Raw genomic sequence first — 23,397 nt, forward strand, 5'->3', positions numbered from 1 at the left:
AATACAGAGAAGGAAGGCCACAGCCTACAACCATGGTAGATGACCAATATTTCTGAATATTTGCTTGACAAGACAGCAGTGCTATCCCAAATCAGCTACAATCTAACATTGTGTCAGCTAAAGGAACATTGGAATCTGCTTCCATTGAATGCAGAAAGCTTCAGAAAGATAGTCTTTATACTAGGTGACCAGTAGTCGGCATGCCTCTATTCCCACACCAAAGAAGAGAACATTTGAAATGGGCCATACTCCATGTCAACTGAACCCAAGACCAATCGGGGAGCAAATTGATCCCCAATTTGCTCTACAAAGTGATAGCTGGCATGCTTTAATCTGGAGGAGAGAACTTGGGACATACTGTCATCCCTCTAACACACATGAAAGAGACACTTATAGTGGAGACAATGTGATGGTTTTCGGAGACATCTTGTTTGGTGAATGCACTGACTTCTATGTGCTTCCTAGCAGAACCGTGAATGTTGCAACTTATAGAGATGAGGTCCTGGATTCCTATGTTCATCTGCATGCAGGTGAGACATGAGAGACATTTATTCTACAAGATGATAACAATCATCCTCATCAAGCAAAGTTCACGGACCAATATCTTCAATAAGACACTATCACATGTATGGACTGGCCAGTCAGGTTTCCTGACCTGAATCCTACTGAGCATGTCTGGGATGCTCTAAATAGACATACTGCTGCTCTCCATCCCACATATCGAAAACCTTAAGAGACTTCACAGAACTTTGTAGGAGCAATGGCTATTATCAACCTAAGCTCAAGAACACTGTTATCAACAGTAAATAACATCATTATTATTAGGTGCTATATTACTGTGAGTGGGTGACCATTTCTTATTGAGGCACTTTAACAATCTCATTTTGATCTCGAGTTTTTAACTATCTGAGCAATAAATACAAAATGTTATATTCAGGCAATGACAATCAAGGAAAAGAAGGAGTAGCCATAGTATTCAACACAAAATACGAGGCTAATCTTCTTGAATGGCAGACAGTCTCAAGTAGAGTAATGTGGGCAAATATGAGAATGGGGAACTGGACAATGAGACTTATTTGTGCCTATGGTCCCACAGAAGGTTCTACTAAGGTAGAAGTGGAGGAATTTTTTGAGGCTTTAGAAAAAGCAACTGACACAATGAAAAATGAAAAGTTGGTCCTTGTTGGGGATCTAAATAGCAGAGTAGGAAATGATTGTGAGACATACAAAAATATTTTGGGAAAATTTGGAGAAAAGAGTAAAGCTAATAATAATAAATATATCTGTTGGATTTCTGCTCAGGACATGGACTGGTCATTACTAACACCATGTTCCAACATAAAAATGTGCACAAATTCACATGGAGAGAAGAGGCTAGGAATAAGAAAAGTCTCATTGACTATGTTATTGTTGATAGTGATGTTTTCTCCCTGGTGCAGGACACCAGAGTGTACAGAGGATTTGAAATTGGAAGTGATCACTATTTAGTCTTGAGCAGGATAAAATTGAATTTCATATTGAAAAGAATAACATGTAAGAAAGTTTTAAAGCGAATAAAAGTTGAGCAGCTCTCAGATGTGAACTGAAGACTAAAATACACAAAGATTATTGAAGAAAAAATGAAATAATTTGAGAACAGGAATCAAACCTTGGAGATTCAGTGGCAAACTCTGAAGAAAACATTGATTGATTCTGCCAGAGAGGCATGTGGTGAGGTTGTTTGTAAGGATAAAAAAAATCAGAACTCCCTGGTGGACACAGGAAGTTAAAGAGGCAGTGAAGGAAAAGAAGAAAGCATACCAAAAGTTCCTGGCAAATAAGTCAGCTTGTGCTCTTAGAGAATATAGAGACAAATGCAAGAATGCTAAACACTGTGTAAAACTAGCTAAACAAAAGTCATGGGATGACTTTGGCAAGAATATAGAAAATAAATATCAAGAAGGTGGCAAAATATTCTGGAGGTTATTGAAGAAACTTAAGAATGGAGGAAAGAGTGCTGTAAAAGGAATTAGAGATGATAAAGGTGACATGAAAACGGGAGAAAAAGATATCCTTGAAGTATGGAGTAATTACTTTGAAAAACTGCTAAATGAAACAAGCAGTGATGACAGCACAGTGATAAAAAACACTGACCAGGCATGCAGTCAGGAATACATATCCATACTTGAAGTAGAAAAAGCCATCAAAGGCTTGAAATGTGGAAAGGCAGCAGGAGTAGATGATATTCGACCAGAAATGCTGAAGTATGGTGGTATAAGAGTATTACAGTGGCTGCACTGCATAGTTCAGAAAGCCTGGACAGAGGGACGAATTCCCAATGATTGGAGTAGAGCTCTCATAGTACCCATATATAAAAAGGGAAATAAAACTGCATGTGAGAATTACAGAGGTATTTCCCTACTGAGTGTTCCTGGCAAGATCTATGCAAGTATACTTGAGAAACGGTTGAGAAGAATTGTGGAAGAAAAGCTTGGTGAAGATCAAGCTGGATTCAGGCCAAATAGAGGCTGTCAGGATCAGATCTTCACTTTACGACAAATAGTCGAGAAAGCATGGGAATATAACAAAGATCTGTATTTAAGTTTTGTCGATCTGGAAAAGGCATATGACAAGGTGCCAAGAGAGAAGCTATTCAATACGCTGCAGTTATATGGTGTGAATGGGGCATTATACCAAGCAATACTTAGTCTTTATTTGAGTTGTAAGTCAGCAGTCAGAATTGAAGGAAGTACAGGAAGATGGTTTAATGTTAAATCTGGTGTGAGACAAGGATGTACATTATCCCCTCTGTTATTCATTATCTATATGGATCACATTATGAAGGAAAGTGGTATTAAACATGATATCAAAATTGGAGATGTTAATGTCAGCTCTTTGCTTTATGCGGATGATGTTATACTTCTAAATAAATCTGCTACAAGTCTGCAAGATTCTCTGACTAAATTGAATAGCTGTTGTAATAGATATGGTATGAAGGTCAGCAATAAAAAGACAAAGACAATGAAAATAGGCAGAATCATTGAAAATGTCAACTGTGTTGTGAATGGAGAACCTGTGGAACAAGTAAAACATTTCAGCTATTTAGGCACAATTTTTACTGAAGATGGTAAATTAAATATAGAAATAGACAACAGAATCAGCAAAGCTGGTATGGTGGGAAGTCAATTGAATAAATTCATATGGAATAAGAGAGAAATTAGTCGGAACACTAAATTAGCTGTATACAAGACAGTGTTCAAACCAGTTTTAACTTATGGATCTGAGAGCTGGGTCAGAAGTAAAACACTTGACCAAAGACTAGAGACCACAGATATGAGAGTCCTGAGAAAGATTATAGGCGTGAACAGATGGCATCAATGGCAATATCATATTAAAAACGAGGATATTAGGAAAGAACTTGACATTGTCAGCATCCAGGAATGCGTTAGCAGAGCTAATCTCAGGTGGTATGGTCACTTAAATAGAATGGGCGAGGAAAGATTAGCAAAACAAGTGTTCTCTGCCAGGGTGGCAGCAAAACGACCCAGAGAAAGGCCAAGATATAGGTGGATTGATACGATACAAAGTGCTTTAGACAATAGAAATATAAGATCTGATAATGTTGGAGTCTTGACAAGTAACAGACTGATTTGGAGGAAAATTGTAGATAGGAAATTAATAATGATGTAATTTTTTTCATGTAGTACTATCATATCCTGTACACCCTGTACCATGTACTTGAGGGTACATGGCAGGAATTTGATGATGATGATGGTTTTTAACTATTGTCCTCATGTACCCATTTGTTACTGAATTAAACTATTTATTTACAATTTTTGTGGATGTTTCTTTCACATGTCATATGTACTCTTTTCACTGAATTGCATAAAAATTCATCATGCAGTATTTGAGTTAGTGATTTTTCTCTTTGTTCCTTAATTTATGGAAATCAGTGTATCATTTGGTCACATGTACCACTCACTCAACCTTGAATATACAAATATCTGCTATTGCTCTGACAATTAATTCATTAGTGTCCATTCTGTGTTAATGAAATTAAACTCTTCAAACTTGTAATTTAGCAGCCCATATGAAGCCGAAAAATATATATATCATAATTTTCATTTATTTATACATTAATATCAACTACACAATTAGAGCACATTTTACCTATAACACACCAGTGCCATATGCAGGCAATTTTTCAAGAAAAAAGAAGGATTCAGTTTATGTGTTCAGCGAAGAGTAGAATGTTATATTCATTGGAGAAAATGGTTTGGAGAGGGCTATTTCCCAAAGAACAGAGGTAGAAGAAATGAAAGCGATGGACAAGAACTGGCACAATTTGGAGTCCAGAGCCAAACTATGTATGGATATTAACAGCACTCATTCTCTGTGAGATGCCAGATAAATCTCACAATCCTTCCACCTGGCAAAATCTTTTCTCGACTAGTTATCTTTTCAAATATAGTGCAGATATCAGCTCACCTTCTAAATAACTCAAGCCATAATAATGCTGTATGTCCCTTTTCTATGGAATATCCTTCAGTCATTCTCAGGCTCATTGTCCTTTGGCAAAAAAATATTGTTGTTTGAGCAGAAGAAACATTGGAATGACATCTGTGATTTCTACTTCTTTGAATGTTTTTTTTTAAATGTTGAAACCATACATGAGAAGTTGGTTGATCAACTTGTAGTATGTTAGTACTGTATATGGGTAGTGGGTTGGGAAAGGAGGAACTTGTTTCCATTTGACTTGAAAGACTGTATATTGTATTCCTTGGGAAACACCACAATATACTGCAGTATATTGTACAGCAGTTGCAGAGATGAAGGAAGAGGAAAAGAAACTTGTTTGGTTTGTTTCAAAGTGCACTGACAAAATGGTAGAAACATGAGCCTCACCCAAAATACCTTGCAGTGAGCCTGGAGAGAAGCCTAACCTATAAAAGGCAAACATCACCAACCTGTCCAACAAAGTTAAAACGAGAAATAATATCATCTCATAGCTTGCTGGAACAACCACCTTGCTGCACTAGTCCTTGCATTCTCTGCAGCAGAATACTGTGCCCCTGTCTGAGAAAGAAGTGCGCATACTAACATTATAAACACCCAGCTAACCTCCACCATGTGCACAGTTAATGGAACACTGAGAAGCACCCCTCTTCCCTGGCTGCCTGTCCTATCTAACATTGCTCTGCCAAATATATGGAGAAGACAAGCCTCGATTAAAGTATTTAAGAAAGTAATGAGCAACCTGCTACTGCCCCTGCACCAGACTCTCATAAATCCACCTATCACAGAACCCTTTCTGGTGCATTGATGAACTCTCTTCAGCTGTCTTACCATCGACACCTGACATGTGGAGAGAACATTGGTCCAACAATCTTCCAACAAATGGTTTCCTGGTTGAAGATCCCTGTGCTCCGCAGCCTAGTGTTGCCCTTCCTAGGAAGATTTGGTCATCTATCAGCAGGATCAGAACTAACCAGGGCAGATGTGGCTACCTACTGCATAAATGGAGACTATCAGACCGGCCTTATTGTGACTGTTCCCCTGTGGCTCAGACGATCGCTCATATTATGAATGACTGCCCAAGGTGCCAATTTCATGGTGGTGGCCTCCGGGATATCCATGAGGTGATAGATGAGGCCCTGGATTGGCTTTCTGGTCTGGACATTGATCTACCTGCTTTTTGCCATAAGAATAAATAAATAAAGTACTAAGTGGGAGAATTATTGATGTTATTTCAGATGAGCATTTCCCGTGGAAATATTTGTAGAATATACATATTGCAGAAACCAAATGTCTGTGTGAAAGTAGGGGGGGGTATTAGTTGGTAAGAGATGGATCATTAATAAGTCTAATTGCTCTCCTCTGTATTGAGTCAAGCATTTTGAGGGAGCTTTTAGGGGGCCCCATCCAATATGTGAGAGCAGTATTCAATAGCTGGGCAGATTTGTGATTTGTATAATGTTAACAGCTGTTCAGAGATGAAGTAGCATATTGAGCAAAAGAGAAATCCTAGTTTTTTTTGAGCTGAGGATGCAATGGTATGATTACTGTTTGCATTTTGCTGATTCAAACATATAATCTGACCAAATATAGTTGACTCCTGAACAATGTGAGGGGTTAGGGGGTGCCAAGCCCTCCTCCCCCAATCCCATGCATTTTTCGAAAATCCACGTGTAACTTTTCACTCCCCAAAAATTTAACTACTAATAATCTACTGTTGACAGGAAGCCTCACCGATAACATAAGCAGTCAATTAGCATATATTTTGCTTGTTATATGTATTGTATACTGTATTCTTACAATAAAGGAAGCTAGAGAAAAGAAAATCTTAAAAAAATCATAAGGGAAAAAAATACATTTACAGTGCCTACATCAATATTGTCTTATACGATACAAAACACTGTAGATGTTTTATATTATTAACACTAGACATCAAAAATGAAAAGATAATGTGAAAAAGAAATTTATATTTATTTATAGATATAACAATTCATACATTGATAACGAAGCAGCAGCAATATGATTGCTTTATGGTAGCCTTGTGCAACCAATATGATTGCTTCACGTATTGCTTCACGCTAGCCTATACACTAATGAATGAATCATTATAAAATTTTTATTTTATTCTAATTAAATAAATTAATAATTAATTAATAGCAGTTAATTTTATGCAGTGATGATTTAACACTGCATCTTTAAGTTTTTTTGCATTTCTCTTGACTGTGAATAGCGCCATGTACAGTCTGTAAGTATTTGTGTGCATAAATTTTGATATATCTTAACTTTTTATAATAGGTCTGTATACAGTGGTACCTTGAGATATGAGTTTAATTCATTCCATGACCAAGCTCGTAAGTCAAAATGCTCATATCTCAAATCAATTTTCCCCACTGAAATTAATTAAAATGAAATTAATTTGTACCAGCCCCCCCAAAAACCATTCCAATTTTTTTATAATAATGTATTTATAATGAACAAATATTGTATACAAACAAAATAAAACCAAATACTGTACATACATGTAAAAGAGAATCTAAAGAAATAAACAGATGTTGGCGGAGCCGATTACCATATGGTATTAATTTTTTCTTTCACTTCACTTTTGCTTAACTTAATTTTCTTCTTCACTGGTTTCTTTTTCGCCACGCTTTCGTCACGTTCATCTGCAGGGCATTTCAATAGAAACCTGTCCAAGGAGCTTTGTTTCCTCCTCCCTTTTAGAATGTTTCTGAAATGAGTTAGGCAAGTGTCGTTAAATAGCAGTGCTGCACGACCAGTTGCAACTTTTTTCAAGGTGTTTCTTTTCAATAAAGTCCGAAACTTTTTCCCACACTGACAAGACTTTCTTTATCTCACTTGAAGAGATAACCTCCTCTGCCTCTGCGGTTGTACCAATCTCCTGCAGAACCTCCGTATGTTGCTGCGTGTATAGTTCCGTCAACTCCTCCGTCGTCAGTTCCTCGAAATGTGAGGTGACAAGGTCTTCGATGTCTCCCTAATCCACCTCCAGGCCCATGGACTTTCTGAGGGACACAATCTCCTCCAGCACTTCCTGTTCAGATCTAAATCCTTCAAAGTCCCTTTCAGCCACAGCCTCAGACCACAGCTTTTTCCATGCAGAGGTCAAGGTCCTTTTTGTAACACCCTGCCAGACCATATCAATAATTTTGAGGCATATGACAATGTTGTAGTGGTCCTTCGTTATCAATGTTTGTGCACTCCGTAACCTCAAAGCAGCATCGGAACATGTGTTTGGTAAAACATTTCTAGAAATTGGAGATCACCTGTTGGTCCATGGGCTGTAGGATAGGGGTGGTATTGAGTGGAAAGTAGGGAACCTTTATAAAGCTGAACTCCTTGAGTTCAGCTTTATTGACGGAACTCAAGGTTTGGTGGGTGGGCAGGAGCATTGTCAAGGACGAGAAGGGCTTGTAGGGGTAAGTCATTGACCTCGAGGTATTCCTTAACGGCAGGCCTAAAGACCAAGTTGACCCATTGCACAAAAAACTGCCTGATGACCCACGCCTTTGGGTTTGCCCTCCACATAACCTGTAGTTTTTCTTTTAAAACCTTGTGTCTTGAAGGCTCTGGGGTTTTCTGAGTGGTATACGAGCAGTGGCTTGATCTTGCAGTCGCCACTCGTATTTGCACACGGTGTGAGGGTCAACCTATTCTTAATGGGCTTGTGACCTGGCATCATCTTTTCTTCTGCCATTATGTAAGTTTTGCTTAGCATCTTCTTCCAGAAGAGCCCTGTATCATCACAGTTGAAAACTTGTTGGGGGATGTATCCTTTGGCTTTGATCAATTCAGCAAAGGTTTTTACAAATTCCTCAGCTGCCTTAGAATCAGAGCTCGCTGCCTCACCATGCCTGACAATGGAGTGAATGCGGTCCTTTTTCGGAAATTTTCGAACCACCCACGACTGGCTTTGAACTGCTCTTGTGAATCCTCCTGTGCTGAAGTATCTGGGGTCTGCTGCAGCAAATCTGCGTAAATGGCTCGTGCCTTCTCACAAATTATAGTCTCTGTCACAGTGTCTCCTGTGAGCTGCTTCCCTGTCAACCAAAAAATCAGCAGGTTCTCCATCTTTTCATGGACAGAGTTGCGTAGCTTTGAAATAATTTTAACACCCTTAGCTGGAGTTATAGCCTTTATCGAGTCCTTCTGCTTCAGAATAGTACATATCATAGAAGTAGTGCGATCGTACTGCAATGCCAAGTCTATTACTCTTACGCCTTGCTCATGTTTGTCTATTATCTCACGCTTTAATTCCATGGATATCACCTTTATCCTTTTCTCACCACTATTCTTTACACTCACCTTCTTTGGACTCATGGTTATATGAAAAAAATTAGCTAAATAACTGTACATACAAAAACAAAAAAAAAAAAAATTAAAACTCAACACGACAGAAATGCTTCTGTGGTGAGGTAAACATGTGAACTGAACAAAGCTCAAGACTCGGGAATCTGAGCAGAGTGGTGGTTGTGATGTCACCGAAGTAGGCTCGTATCTCAAATTCTGGCGCGTAACTCAAGGCAAAAAATCGACCTAGTGACGGCTCGTATCTCAAAAAACTCGCATGTTGGGGCACTCGTATCTCAAGGTACCACTGTATATTTTATTTCATGACATATTTCAATATTTCTAGGCTACGTGGTTTGTCTGTGAGTTTTTCAAATTATCACAAATCTCAAAAAAAAAAATTTTTTTTTAAGATTGAGTTAGGTTGTTGTTCAAGGGTCAACTGTATATGAAATAATCTTTGCTAGAATAAAAGGACTACAAATTCTGTCCACTATCCACACCTTGGTTTCTGCTGAAAATAAGCATCATGAAAATAAGTACAGTGCTAGTACACTGTACCATTATATACAATTCCCCCCCCCCAAAAAAAACCCTGCACTCTGTTTATTTTCTTTATCAAAACAAAACATTCAGAAGAAATTGTTAATAACTTTTATACAGGTTTGTCCCTCATCTTGTATAAATGAGAGAAATATGCATACAGACTAGCATGGGTTTGTTGAGTGGAGTTCTTGTTTTAGTAATCTGGTAACCTGTTAAAATAGAGCAAAAAAAGTAGTAGTAAGTGTAAGGCATTCTTTTTAAGAAGGGCATTTGACAGGGTCCCACAGGACAAGAGTTGGTTTTTAAGTTGCAACATATGGACTTGGATATCAGATTAGTGGGTTGGATTGTAACTGGCTTTCTGATAGATACCAGGGGGAGTAGAAAGATTATAAGTAGGGTTTCACAAGGTTCGGTACTGTTCAATTGTTATGTCAATGATACTGTCCCTAGACCACGTGGAAATATTCACTGTTTCTTTGTTTGCAGATGATGTAAAGCTTGGGAGCTTTATTAGAATGATGCTGATGTTTTGGCTCTTCAAGATGATTTGAATAAGCTGTAAAGAATGTGAAAATGAATTCAGATGTCAGTGTAATGAAACTAAATGCAATGTTTTGAAATTAGAGATCCACAGATGTGATGTTTCATACCCACTTGGAGTTATACTAGAAGTGGAGAAGGCAAGAAATTCTGTGGTAACTGTACACAGAAAACTGAAGTTTAGTAGACATACTGTGATGGTTGTAAACTCTGAGAATGCTGCTATAATAGTGAGATGGGCATTGCCTGTTAGAGATAAAAGAGCGCTGCTCCCATTGTACAAAGTTTTGATCAGCTCATATTTGGATTTCTGTGCTCAGATATAGCGACCACAATTCATGGAGAAAATAATAAAAATGGTATCAGAACTGTAAAATGCTGGTTATAAGGGCTGAAGGTATGCAAACTATACTTCAGTGAATAGAAGATGAAAGGGGAAGGGGGGTTGGGGAAATATGATTGAGACATTTAAGCAGCTGAAATGCTTTTTTTTTTTTTGAAATGACAGTGTGAAAATTTTTCATTTGGCAGAACAAGGGAAAAGGAACAATGACAAGAGGGCCATCCCTGGAAGTTGCAGAAGGAAGCATTAAGTAAGATGATAAGAAGTTTTTTTCGCATAGAGAGAGATGGTGTGTGTGTGTGTGTAATATTCTTTATTATTTTTTTTTTTCAAACACAGATGAATGTTATGTTTTTACCAATATATGTGGTCAGTTGTGTATGCATTCTTGAAGGAAATATTATTTTGATGCAGTACATTTTATGTACAAGCAAGTGACAGATATTGCTAAAAAAAACATTTACAATATAAAATTAACTACATATTTAAAAATACACATCACTTATTAACCTTTTTCTTAAGCTCCACACTAATGGCATTAGCCTCCTTTAAAAAGATAGCATTTCCCCATAAATCATCTCGAAGTGAAGTAAACTGGTGATATTTCCATTTCTGAAAAGTCCATGATCCTAATTGATACTCATGGTCACTCCAAGGAGGATCAACTAAAAATGCAAACAAAACCTTTTATTATAAAATGTAAAACACTTAATTTCTCATATATCCCATTTAATAGCAGAAAATAATGTTCAAGATTTTTTTTTTAACACACTGCTGACAAAATGCCCTTTTTATGAGTATTGTATTTTTTTGTTTTGTTTTTTCACAAAAATAATAACATGATAATCAAAAAGAAATAACAATTTGGCATGTCTAAGACAGTCCTTTTCCTTAGAAGGCAATGAAATTAACTGAACAGCCGATTAAATTAAACACATCTGCTAAGTGATAATGGTCATTTGCATGACTTGTTGAAACAATTCCATTATTCGATACATAAAAAATCGGGGAGGTAGCCCAGGAGGACATGTTGTAAAATCTCTTATGATATGTGACTGTAACTTATCATGTTTGTTTTTACAGGTTTTTTTGTTTAGAACGTACTCAGAATAATGTTAAATTTTTTTGACTGAAATAATCTTTTCTGTAACATTATTGTATTGAGCCTTTGTTAAAATAATGTGGTGCATGACATCATCAAGTAATGCTAAATCAGTAAGTCTAATGGTGAGATTTGTGAAGAATTCTAAGAATTGCCATATATGGAAAATTCCAATGACCCATGAAGAATGACGTCATCATATCCAAGGATCAATATGCAACCATAGTTGCCATGGATAAAGAGTTCCAAAAATGCAGAAAGAATGATGTCAGCACGTCCAAAGGTAAACGTATATTTAAAAAGGTAAAGGCAAATTTGCTGGCCTGGTTGGCCGAGTGGTTAGTGTATCCACTCTCCAGCCAAAGGGCTGCAGGTTCGAATTCCGCCATGAGCATGGATGTTTGTGATCGTCTTTGAAAAAACTAGTGGTAGTGGTCGACGATAGATGGCACTGGTGGAGTTGAGGACAGTTGGTGGATTGAGTGGTGGAGACAGAGTTGTAGAGCAAGTGCCCTCCCTCGATGAGTCTTTAGACTCCCTGGAGATGTCAAATAATAATAATAATAAATATGTGACCAGTTTCGAGAGACATGCACTTGCACACAACGGAGCGCCAGGCCTATATAGTAGCTCGCCAGAAAGGAAATTTGTCTTAGAGTGTCCCATCACCATGTTCACTGTCGGAAATTGAAAGAGAAGTGTCGTTTGTCTTAGGATTTTTTTCAACTTTCTCTTACCTGAGTCACCGGCACACCAAGTTCGCTATCAGAAGTTGAAAGAGAAGTGTTGTTCATCATATGATTTTCTAGGCCTTCTCTTGCCTGAGATCACCAAAATTTTGTTGTCAGGAAGTGAAAGAGAAGTATCATTTGTCTTCTACTTGGATCGCCACTGAGTGAGAAATATCGTGTTGAGTCGTCGTGAAAGGAAGTAATAACCAAGATAATTTTGTGCCCGGGGCAGACTCCATGTGTGATGTCCTTAAGCTTTTTTTTATACTTAAGTACTTTCTAATTGTAAGTATTTTTTAAATTATTAACAATTTCATAACTTCGTTATTTCTACTTATCATTTTAATTCACTCAGATATACACTACATAAAAAGGGAACAAATATATGTAAATTATAATCAATTATAATTTACATATATTTTTCTTGATTTTAAATATGTGAAAACTTCTATTCTTTCACTAATGTCTATTTTGTGAGCAACAGCATTTTCAATAGATAACGAGGCTAAAGAATTTAATCTCTCATTTCCCATTGTCAATCACAAATACGTTTTGATAAGTTTTAATTTGCTAAAACTTCTTTTAGCAGTTGCTACTGATATAGGAATTGTCAGCAAGATTTAGTTTAGAGATTTAATTTCTTCAAAGAGTTCATTCCCATCAATGTCAATGCTATTTTAGATAAGAACCATTGGCCTTTGACAAAAAATAAAATAATTAGTTTGGTTTAGATAACTGTGATAGGGTTTGTATTTAATTGTTTTTATTTATATTTGTTTATGTTCATTACAAGTTAAATTGTTAATAGTTTTTATTTCTTTCCTTTTTCCTTATTTACACTTTTGTGGAATAATGTACAGTGTTTGGTTTTTTATACTTTATTCTATTTTTGCTTTATTATTGTGAATACATTCACAACAGGTTATACTAGTACATATATAAAGATAAAAAGTATACAGACAGCATTCTTCAATATACGAATGTTTCGTATTTGCTAAGTAGACATTTCTATCAATAGAAGATAATGCTATTTTATGTTCTTTCAATATTTTCATCTTCTTGGAGCGGAAGTATAGCAATGATTACATTGCCAGGTAATTATTTTTGGAAAAAGGGCAAGCTCTAAGGTTCTAGTGCTGGCCTTAGTTTTGGCACCCCCCCCCCCAACGTTTGTCATCCCAGGTGGGTGCCTGGTCAGCCTGCCCCTAAATCCAGCACTGGAAGGAGCTGTACATTGCCACCATGTTAAGGATCCAATAAGGAAAGGCACAATCGACTATTCAAACAAGGAACAAATTTAGCAGAAAAACAGGAAAGAGTCAAGTAAGTGGAAAGAAAGACAAGAAGACTTAAGTGTGAACAAAAGATTAATGTGAAAGACTGTATGCTGAAAAGGAATTGTAAGTAGTCATATTACTGAATGAGAATGTATGTAAAGTGCCTATCTTTGTGAGATATTGTATATTAATGGTGAATGAGGCTTAACCTAGATATGCCTTATATTCAAGTAATGTTATACTAAATTGTGAATTAGCTTAGAACTAAAGTTTAGAGTAGAAAGAATTGAGAGTAGCAAGAAAAGTATAATGACTGTGTATATACTGTATTTCTGTAAATAATCCTTTAGACTTAATTAAATGATTAACTAATTAAATAATATATTCCTATTGGAGGGCGCTCGTGAGTAAGACATGGCAGACGTGTGTAAGAAGAGCTCCAGATTGAGATAAGTATTCTTGGAATAATTAAGTACATATGAGTATTTGTTTGAGTAAGAGTTGCTGTACAAGTTGTGTGCTAGCAGTATTATTAGTGTGGGGGGATTTTCATTTGCCTAAACTTAATTACAAATTCATTATTATTAGACCTTAGAGTAGTAAAGGCAAAGGAAATAACATGGCGATGGCTTTGTCATTCCATGAATTTAATTTAGACTTCAGTCATTTCGTTAAGTGTGAGGTGTGTTATATGTATTCTTTTGATTATGAATGATTTGTGGATGTTTAGGGCAGATGGGAGGGTGTGTGTGCAAAGTGTGACCGGAACGAGGAATTGATGAATGCAAATATGAAATTGATGACAGAAAGTGTTAGTAGTGAGAATGTCGCAGGGAAGATAAGTGCACATTCGAAAGAGAAGGACGGTGTGAAAGAGAGGCGAAAGAATGTTAAAAAATCAGTAAAAAAGAAAACGAGTGATTTAAAAACTGTAACGGATGTTAAAAAGGATGAAAGTGAGGCGACAATGGCAGAAGGAAACGAAATTGAGAGAACGAATGAAACTGGAAATGGCGTGATGCAGGAATCGAAAGCGGAAAAAAAATCGAAAGAACAAATGATAGCAAAAGTTGGATGCAAGTTGGATCGAAAGTACGGAAGCACAGAAGGATGAATGAGAGTGAAAGTGAGAAGAGGGTGTCGAGAGTTAGAAAATTAGAAAGAATGAATGATAGAGAATGTGACGTGAGATTCCGAAGTTGAATTGGATTGGATGAGGAAAGAGATGAAATGGATGCAGAATAAAATTAAGAAAATTCGGGTAAAAACTATTAAAACTAATCATGATGGCACGAAACAGTTAACGAAAGATGAAAGAGTGGTGTTATATGGCGACTCCATTATTAAAGGTGTGCTGATGATAGGATGCACAAGGTATGTCTTCCAGGCGGTAAAATGAGTAGAGTGATTGAGGCATTGGAAATGAGGAGGAAGCGAGCAAAGGAGTTGATCGTTTTAATCGGCACGAATGATTTGACAGAGGACAAACACCAAGTCAGAATGGATATCAGGAGGCTGCTTAGAAGGATAAAAGAGAATAGTGTGACAGGAAAGGTAGTCAGCATGTTGCCTAGGTATGACTGTAGCAAGATGAGGCAGAGAGCAAGGATTATAAATGCTATGCTGGCTGAAATGAAATGAGTATGAAGGAAGAAGTGAACTGTATGGGAACAATGGACAGCATTTGAGTGGTTACGGTGTGAGTCGCTTGGAGAGACTGCTGCTGGAAGGTAGAGAAGTGAGTAGAGTGAGAGAGAATGAATCAGATCAAGCAGGAAGTGATGTGGAAGAGCAGGAGATTGGAGAGATTGAAGAGGTGGTTATGAATGAGGAACGAGTGGTATGAGTATAGAAAATGAGAGAATGGGTGTGCAAGAGGAGCAGGGAAACGGGGAAGCTCAGGGTGGACAGGGATACACAGCGTGAGAAAGGTGGATGCTCCAAGAGAAGGTGAGAGCATGTGTAGGCAGGAAAGTAATGGGATGATCAGGGATCAAAAGGAAACAGATGGAATTGCAAAGGGTTCTAAAATGAAGAAGCAGAAAGGGAAATGGCCCCAGTCCAGCATGGAGAGATCACATCGAGTGAGTGGTATCAGTGGAACTAGCTGTAGATCCAGAAATGAGTTGTTGTGTTTGTATACCAATGCTAGAAGTATAAGAAACAAGGCGGATGAAATGGTTGCACTAATTGCATCTGTGCACCCAGAGATTGACGGAATAAGTGAGACATGGTTAGATGAGGATGACATCCTGACATGAATAGAGATGGAAAGGTACGATGTGTTTCGTGAGGATAGAAGGGGTAAAAAGGGAGGGGGAGTGCTATTGATGATAGAGAAAGAGTTATGTCCATACAAAGTAGAGATGCAAGAGGGAAATGGGGCCAGTGGTTTTGAGACAGTATGGTGTGAGATAGAGGTGAATAGAATCAAATACTTGGTGGGATGTTGTTATAGACCTGGTAATGTGGATGGTGGTGATAGTGAAATGTATAGTCAAATAAGCCAAGCAAATAAGAAAAGGGTGATCATTATGGGTGATTTTAATTATGGCAATATAGACTGGAATGAAGAGATAGCAACTGGAAGTAAAGAAAATGAGTTTCTTGAGTTTTTGAGGGATAACTACCTCAGACAGTATGTAACAGAGGACACACGAGGATTGAGGGACTTGGATTTGGTCATCTCATCAGAGGATGCAATTATAAATGAGGTCTCAAATCATCCACCAATTGGTGAGAGTGACCATGAGGTGATTACCTGGATGGTTGCCAGCAGTGCGAGGACCCCCCTGTGAGAAAAGGGGGGGGGGGGGTGAAACTACAAGGGAGTGATTATGAAGAGCTCAGGAGACAGCTTGCGGGTATAGCGTGGAATGAGCAGTTAGCTGGAAAAGAGATCAATGCAGCTTGGGGGATTTTCAAAAACTGTTTAGTAGATGCAATGTCTGAATGTATTCCAAGGGTGAGAAGGTTAAATAAGGTAGGTGTGAGATGGATGAATAAAGAGATTAAGCATGTGATACAGAGAAAAAGGGCATTGTGGAGATAGCATAAGAGAAGTGGAAATAACCAATTCCATGAGGTCTACAAAGACCAGGCAAGGAGGGTGACTTGGTTGGTGAAGGTAGCTAAAGAGAGGTACGAACAGCAGTCTGCAAGGAGTTTGAATGTGTTCAAGGCACTGTACGATGAGCTGTGTGTGTGTGTGATAAAAGGACCTCCCAGATGAGTCTTTGACTCCATGAGGTCATAGGATAATAATAATAATGGTTTGTAAACAGCACACTGGGCTGAATCTGTCATTGCAATATCCTAAAAAAAATTCAAACCTACATAAGAAATAAGTTTACATGAATTTTAATTAAGCCATGACTAGTATAAAGTAAAAATAATATAAGCAGGGGGGGGGGGGACAAACTATATCTGCCTTGTCTTTGATTTAAGATCTTGTAATCTCACACTGAATATATAGTCTAACCGGTGCAGTCGTAAAACAAATAAATTTGTTTAGACTATAGAGTGTGAGAAATAAGATATAGTGGAATAGATAGATGGTGGCAGTCCATAGCTAAGGCAGTCGACCATTCACGATATTAAGTAAAGAGAAAAACAAAGACAAGGAAGGCTTACAAGCAGGGTAGTAGCATGTCGTAACACAGTATAACAAAATGGCACAGTCTAAATTATTACAACGGTATAGGGAGAGTGACAGTGAATGTGTGTATGAAGATGGAGTATATTGTGATATGAGTGGGGAAGTTGAGACTGAACAGATATATATAATAAGTGGTGATAAAGGTGACTGGGCAGGTATGGTGGAAAAATCACAACCAACAAGGCACTTGGATAGGATTGGTTATAGGCCTAAAAATGAATCACTGTGTTTGTTTACAAATGTCAGAAGTATTAGAAATAAGAGAGATTAAATGGTTTCACTGATTGAGTTTATTCGCCCCAAAATCATTGGAATAAGTGAAACAGGGTTGAATGAAGATGATATTCTGATGGAAAAAGAAATAGAAGGATACAGTATTTTTTGTGAGGATAGAAAGAACAGGAAAGGAGGGGAAGAGTGCTGCTGATGATAGCAAGGGAATTATGTCCACATAAGGTAGACATAAAAGAGGGAAATAGTGTCAATGATTATGAGGCAGTGTGATGCAACGTGTAATTTAGTTGAATGCTGCTATAAAGCCTGGATATGTGAACAGTGGTGATGAAGAAATGTATAAAGAACTTGGATTAGTGAACAAATTAAGGGTAATTGGGTATCTATTTCCTTACTGGGCGATTTTAATTATGGTGGTATAGATTAGAATGAAGAGACAGCATTTGGGAATAAGAAAAATTAATTTCTCAAGTGCCTGATATATATATATATATAACTATCTCAGGTGGCACGTAAAGGTGAGCACACAAGGATCGAGAGTTTTAGATCGGATCATTTCATCACAGGATGTAATTGCAAGTGGGGTTTCACACTTTCCTCCAGTTGGTGAGAGTGATCATGAAGTGATCACCTGGATTGTGGTTAGCCATATGCAGACTTTTGTGAGGAAAGGATATATACAGGGTGTTCGGGATAAATTTGACATATTTATAATTAATTATATTTTTCCGTAAGTTACATGTATTAACACACACTTCTCTTCATTTAAAAGTTTGGACCCTTCTTCATTCATATACAAGATGTCAGAAAGGATGGATAGCTGGAACCCACCTGAATCATGGAAGAGAATAACTTGTATCATGATGATTCGTGCCCGCCATCAAAATAAGGATATTACGACTGCTGCCCAATGCTCCCTGAATACAGTAAAAACAATCAGGCATGAACTAGAGACTTGCAATGGTGACTACGAGGATGTAGCAAGAAGAAAGATCCCTAGCAGACGATCTGATTGCGTTCGTACAGCAGAATTCCTCGCAAATCTGCAGGAACAGGTGTTGAAGAACCCTGGCATTGGAATTCGGGCTTTGTTCGTGGAGTTGCTAACTGTAGTCAAGCCCTGGATAACAAGGGTAGCCAATGGTAGGCCGTATGTATGGCAGCAGGATTCGGCCCCTTGCCACACCTCTGGGAAAAGTCAAAAATGGTTGTCTGAAAATTTCTACGACTTCACCAGTCCAAATGTTTGGCCTCCAAACTCCCCAGACCTTAACCCCATGGATTATTTTGTATGGGGCGCAGTTGAAAAAGACACCAATCGCACTTCCAGTAATACAAAAGCCCAGTTAATGGATAAAATTAAAACAGTTTTTGCGGCCCTTCCCAGGGAGACTGTAGCATCAGCTTGTTCGAGGTTCCGAAGCAGAATTGAAGCTGTGATCGATGCTAATGGTGGTTATTTTGAGTAAATCTTGTTGATAGTATTGTAATTAACTCTGCCTGTAATGTTTTTTTGTCAATTCATTAAATTTAATAGATACAAAGAAGATTTTCTTTTTCCTTACGAAACTGTCAAATTTATCCCGAACACCCTGTATATGTGGAAGTGCAAGGCTGGTGATTATGACAAGCTTAGAAGACAGTTTGGAGCTATAGCATACAATGATAAGTTGAGAGGTAAGGAAATAGATGCTGCTTGAGAACTGACAAAGAAATACATAACAGCATCCATGTGTGAATGTATTCCGAAGGGCAAAAGGCTGAATGAATAAGGTAGGTGTAAAATGGATGAAGGAAGAGCTTAACCACTAAATCTGAACAAAGAAGGTACTCTAGAGACAGTACAAGATCAATAATGGTAATAATGAGTTATGTGAAGAGTATAAAGCACATTCACTAAATCTGGACAAAGAAGGTACTCTAGAGACAGTACAAGATCAATAATGGTAATAATGAGTTATGTGAAGAGTATAAAGCACATTCACTAAATCTGGACAAAGAAGGTACTCTAGAGACAGTACAAGATCAATAATGGTAATAATGAGTTATGTGAAGAGTATAAAGCACAAGCCAGGAGAATGACTCAGTTAGTAAGGAAAACAAAAGTGCAGTATGAGCAGAAATTGGCAAATCAGGCAATGAAAAACCCTAGAGTTTTTAGATATGTGGCAAGTAGAAGGAAGAATGATCATGGTAAGATAAAGTTAATGAATGAAAGTAGCAGAATGGTAACTGCTGCAGAAGACACTGTTGAGTTATTCAGCGATCAAATTATAAGCGGGGTTTTTTTCCATCCTGATCAGGGTGGAATCATGAGGAACTTAAGTGTAGAGAACACAGTAGAGGATGACTTAATTGTGAGAGCAGGAGGTATTTGAGGAAATAAATAACCCTGAAATAATATTATTAAACAGGCATCAGCATGCCTGTTTAATAAGAGCCTTACAACTGCACAGGTTGTGAGGAGGATAAAATTGTCCCACTGCAAAAAAGGTGGTGATAAGGCTGTAGCCAGTCTGTATATCTTCAGTGGCACTACAAGAACAGTTTTAAAAAAAATACAGGGTGGAATACTAACAATAGATCATTTAAAAATAGAACAAGCCACGTGATGTTTTATCACTAAGTATTAAAGGGAATATTTTTAAGCAGAGACATATGATGAAGATATTAAATAACATAAAATTAATATGAATTAATGAGTTATCCTGATTAGACTTTCCCAGATTTTTGATATAGATATACAGTCATTCCGATTCAGGTTAGGACGATGGAGTAAGGCCTCTATGCTTTCTTTGAATAAATGTTCAAATTTATAGCAGGATCTATGTAAGAGGCGAGTTTTTGACCAAAGGATATTGTGGTTAGTTTCAATCCCATGCTGAGCCAATCCAGATTTTTCAGGTTTGTTGTGATGAATGGAGGATTGACTTGGATTCTTTTTTCAAGAGAATGTCCAGTTTGTCCAAAATAGGAGAGATCACGGTTGCAGGGAATTTGATAAACTCCAGGAAGAGACATAGTTGAGTATTTGTCTTTAGGATAAGGAAAACAGGAAGATAATTTGTTAATAGATGAATATGTAGCTGTTAACTCATATTTCTTCAGAATTCTTGCGATAGGTTTTGAAATCCCGTAGATGTATGGAATTGGAACTCGACGTATTGAATCTTTGTTGTTTTATGGTGGATTATAAGAATTGAGAAAATGTTGAGTACTCTTTTCGGAAAAGCCATTGAATTTCATGAATTTCTGCTAAGAAGGGGGGAGTGAGGGCTAAATTTTTTTTCTCATAGTGTTGCATGATTGGAATGAATTGTCATTGGATGCTGTGTGTGCAGTGTGAATGAATTCAAAAATAAGTTTAATAGCTGTGAGTGTAGTATGTAGTCTCCCTCGATGACTCCCTGGAGATCTCTCTTAATAATAATATTAATTCATTCAAAAGTTATTATCCTAAGAAAATTTTGAGATATATAAGCACTGATAATTTAGTGAAGACTGACCTAATGAAATTTCAAATTCTGCACTTAAATATCAAGACTAATTGAACTTTGAAATGATATAACATTATATGAATAATAAATACTTTATACACATGCACTTCAAAATCCATAAAGACATGACACTATATTTGTTTGAATAAAAACACATTTACAATGATTACATGCCCAGATCTTAGCAAATCCACATCTTATTAAAAGTTACTTAAAACTGAATTCTCACAATGGTTCACATAAAATAGTTTTTTTTTACTGACTTTCAAGCAAGAGAAAAGTAAGCAATAAACAATGAATAAATCTATCGTAAATTTTGTCCTAGGTGATTCAAGACTGTTCTTGTTTTGGAGAAACAAGAATGTAGTAATTTGCATAACTGAAATATTCTACATTCTGAACTATATATTTCGTGTTAGGTGGAGTCACGAAAACACTGAATTATCACAGCTGCTTATCTACAAGTATTCAGGGATAGTTTATAATTCAGGCACTGTTATCAAAAGCTGCAAAGTAAACGTTTAATAACAGTATCTATCTATCCATCCAGCATATAACCAGGTCCTACATACACATTCATTGCTGTTCTTTGGATGTATTTCCCTAGTCATGAGGAAGTAATTTTTTGACTCTTAAGCTAAGAGAGAGAGGAAAGTAAGACATGGGAAAACAGGCAAAGCACTGAAAATATAATTAGAACATCAGGCACTGTTATCAAAGTACCTGAAGAACGTTTTTCATCAGCTATGGTAATATAATATAGGAAAATTCAAACCAAATTTCTAAAGAAATTACTTGATTAGAACACTTAATACTGACTGACAAAAGGATGGAATGATTGAGAGAAAGATCATGCATATCAAATATTATGAAGGGCAGAGTAGAGAGAGAAACATGTATATGCAAAGAGGTTAAGGCAGAAAAAAATAAATGAATGCAATAAACATCTCAAATTATACAGCGGATGTCATAGAAAAATCAGATCCATTAATCTATGATTAAATAAACTCATTAAAATTACTTAAAAAGCTGCGTTTAAGTTTCATTAAATAACAAGTTTTAACAGAAGAAAAACTGCTTATTTGCATACTTAATTACTAGTGCATGACTTACTATATTCATTTTCAACCTCTGGAATATCAGTATCTGTAATACATGAACTGTACATACTGGACATCATCGACTGCTCTTCCACTTGCCTTTGAAGACTCTCAATTTTTGCTTCATAATTCTTAAAATAAATAACATTAATGAATAAATAAGTATATAAATAAATGAAAAGGAATATATACATTTGTGTACAGCTCGTGCCAATTTTTCCAGGAGATAGATTCCTTCCCCCCCCCCCCCCCCTTAGTGGAAAGTGGAAAATAATGCAAGGATTTTTTGGGGTGGGGGTGGGGGGGGGGGGGACTGTTCTAAAAGTAATGTCTCTACTGTGATAATTTCCCATCCAAAAAATAGAGATGCCAATGAAATAAAAACAAAAAACAATGTTTGTGCCTACCTTATTTCTGAACATAATCTCTCCCTGTCTCTCTCTCTCTTAACACGCATTTTTTCTCCACTGTGTAATAAATTTTTCAAACTTGTCATTGTTAGAACTGTTTAGGTTGTTTTCAAAACCATTTCTCAGTTGTGCTTCCACACGTTCATCACTTTAAAAATGGATATCATTCAGATGTGTCTTCAATTTATGAAATAACCATAAGTCTCATGGAACCAAGTCAAGGCTGTAGGCAGAATATTCCACAATATTCAAATCCCGACTCTTCAGCAGTCATTGAAATAAATGTAAACAATAAATAAACAAATTGACTGGTAGTGCTGGTACAAACACTTGATCTTTCTCAAAGCCCCACAAGAAAAATCTAACTGTACTTTGTTCAACCTCACTTTGTAATCTTACAAGAGGCTGTTCCTTGGCACAAATATGATTATTTCACTGTTTCAACTTTCTTCAAGTATTACATTGTGAAAGACAAAATGTAATGTTGTCTTTCACAATATAGTATTGGTAAATTATACTTATGCTATTTTCCTAAAAGACAGTCAGCATAAACATTACAGAAGATCAAGTTTTGAACTTTTCTAGTCATTGAAGTTAGCAATACAGGGTGTTTCAAAAGGGGGATATACAACTTTGAATGACAATAGAAGGTAAATAGCGATAGATGAACAATTTTTATTACCATGCAAATGTAATGTAACACTTGAAGTTTCAACAGACAGTTAAAGTTCGATATGACTGCCTCCAGTAATTCTGAAGATGTCCCATCTATAATCAATTTCCTGCCACCAGCAGCAGAGCATACTTGCCATAATATCAGCAATGGCAGCAGTAAATCTGAAATGCAGCTCATCCAAATTGGCTGGTAGTGCTGGTAAAAACACTCGCTCTTTTGCAAAGCCCCACAAGAAAAATCTAACTGTATAAGGTTGGGGAAATGGGGTGGTCATGCTACAGAGGCACCCCCCCCCCTCTATCAATCCATCTGCTTGGAAAAGACGTACAGTCGAGCAGGAACCTTACGCCTGTCAGGTAAATAGGAGGTGTTCTGTCTTGCTGGAAATGCAAATGTCTGTCATGGCATCGTCTAATTGTGGTATTAGGTGCTCTTAAATATTTTACTTATTCTGTAGGTTCTCCATTCAGGATGCAGT

At 37.0% G+C, this 23,397-nt stretch overlaps 1 protein-coding gene across 4 annotated transcripts in view; it reads right to left on the minus strand.

The window, feature by feature from the left end:
• unc-104 (kinesin family member unc-104) overlaps positions 1–23,397 on the minus strand; it is a 942,286-nt gene that overhangs the window by 508,694 nt on the left and 410,195 nt on the right. For all 4 annotated transcript variants that reach the window (XM_090394094.1, XM_090394092.1, XM_090394093.1 and 1 more), the window contains exons 21-22: positions 21,847–21,964; positions 10,745–10,899 (exon numbers count right to left, since the gene is read on the minus strand). In XM_090394094.1, coding sequence (XP_090250220.1) covers positions 10,745–10,899; positions 21,847–21,964 — 273 coding nt within the window. The remainder of the gene's footprint in view (positions 1–10,744; positions 10,900–21,846; positions 21,965–23,397) is intronic.

The sequence above is a fragment of the Typopeltis vanoorti genome, chromosome 6 (genome assembly GCF_054136105.1).
Source record: "Typopeltis vanoorti isolate ZY-2024b chromosome 6, IOZ_Tvanoo_1.0, whole genome shotgun sequence".
Taxonomy (NCBI): Eukaryota; Metazoa; Arthropoda; class Arachnida; order Uropygi; family Thelyphonidae; genus Typopeltis; species Typopeltis vanoorti.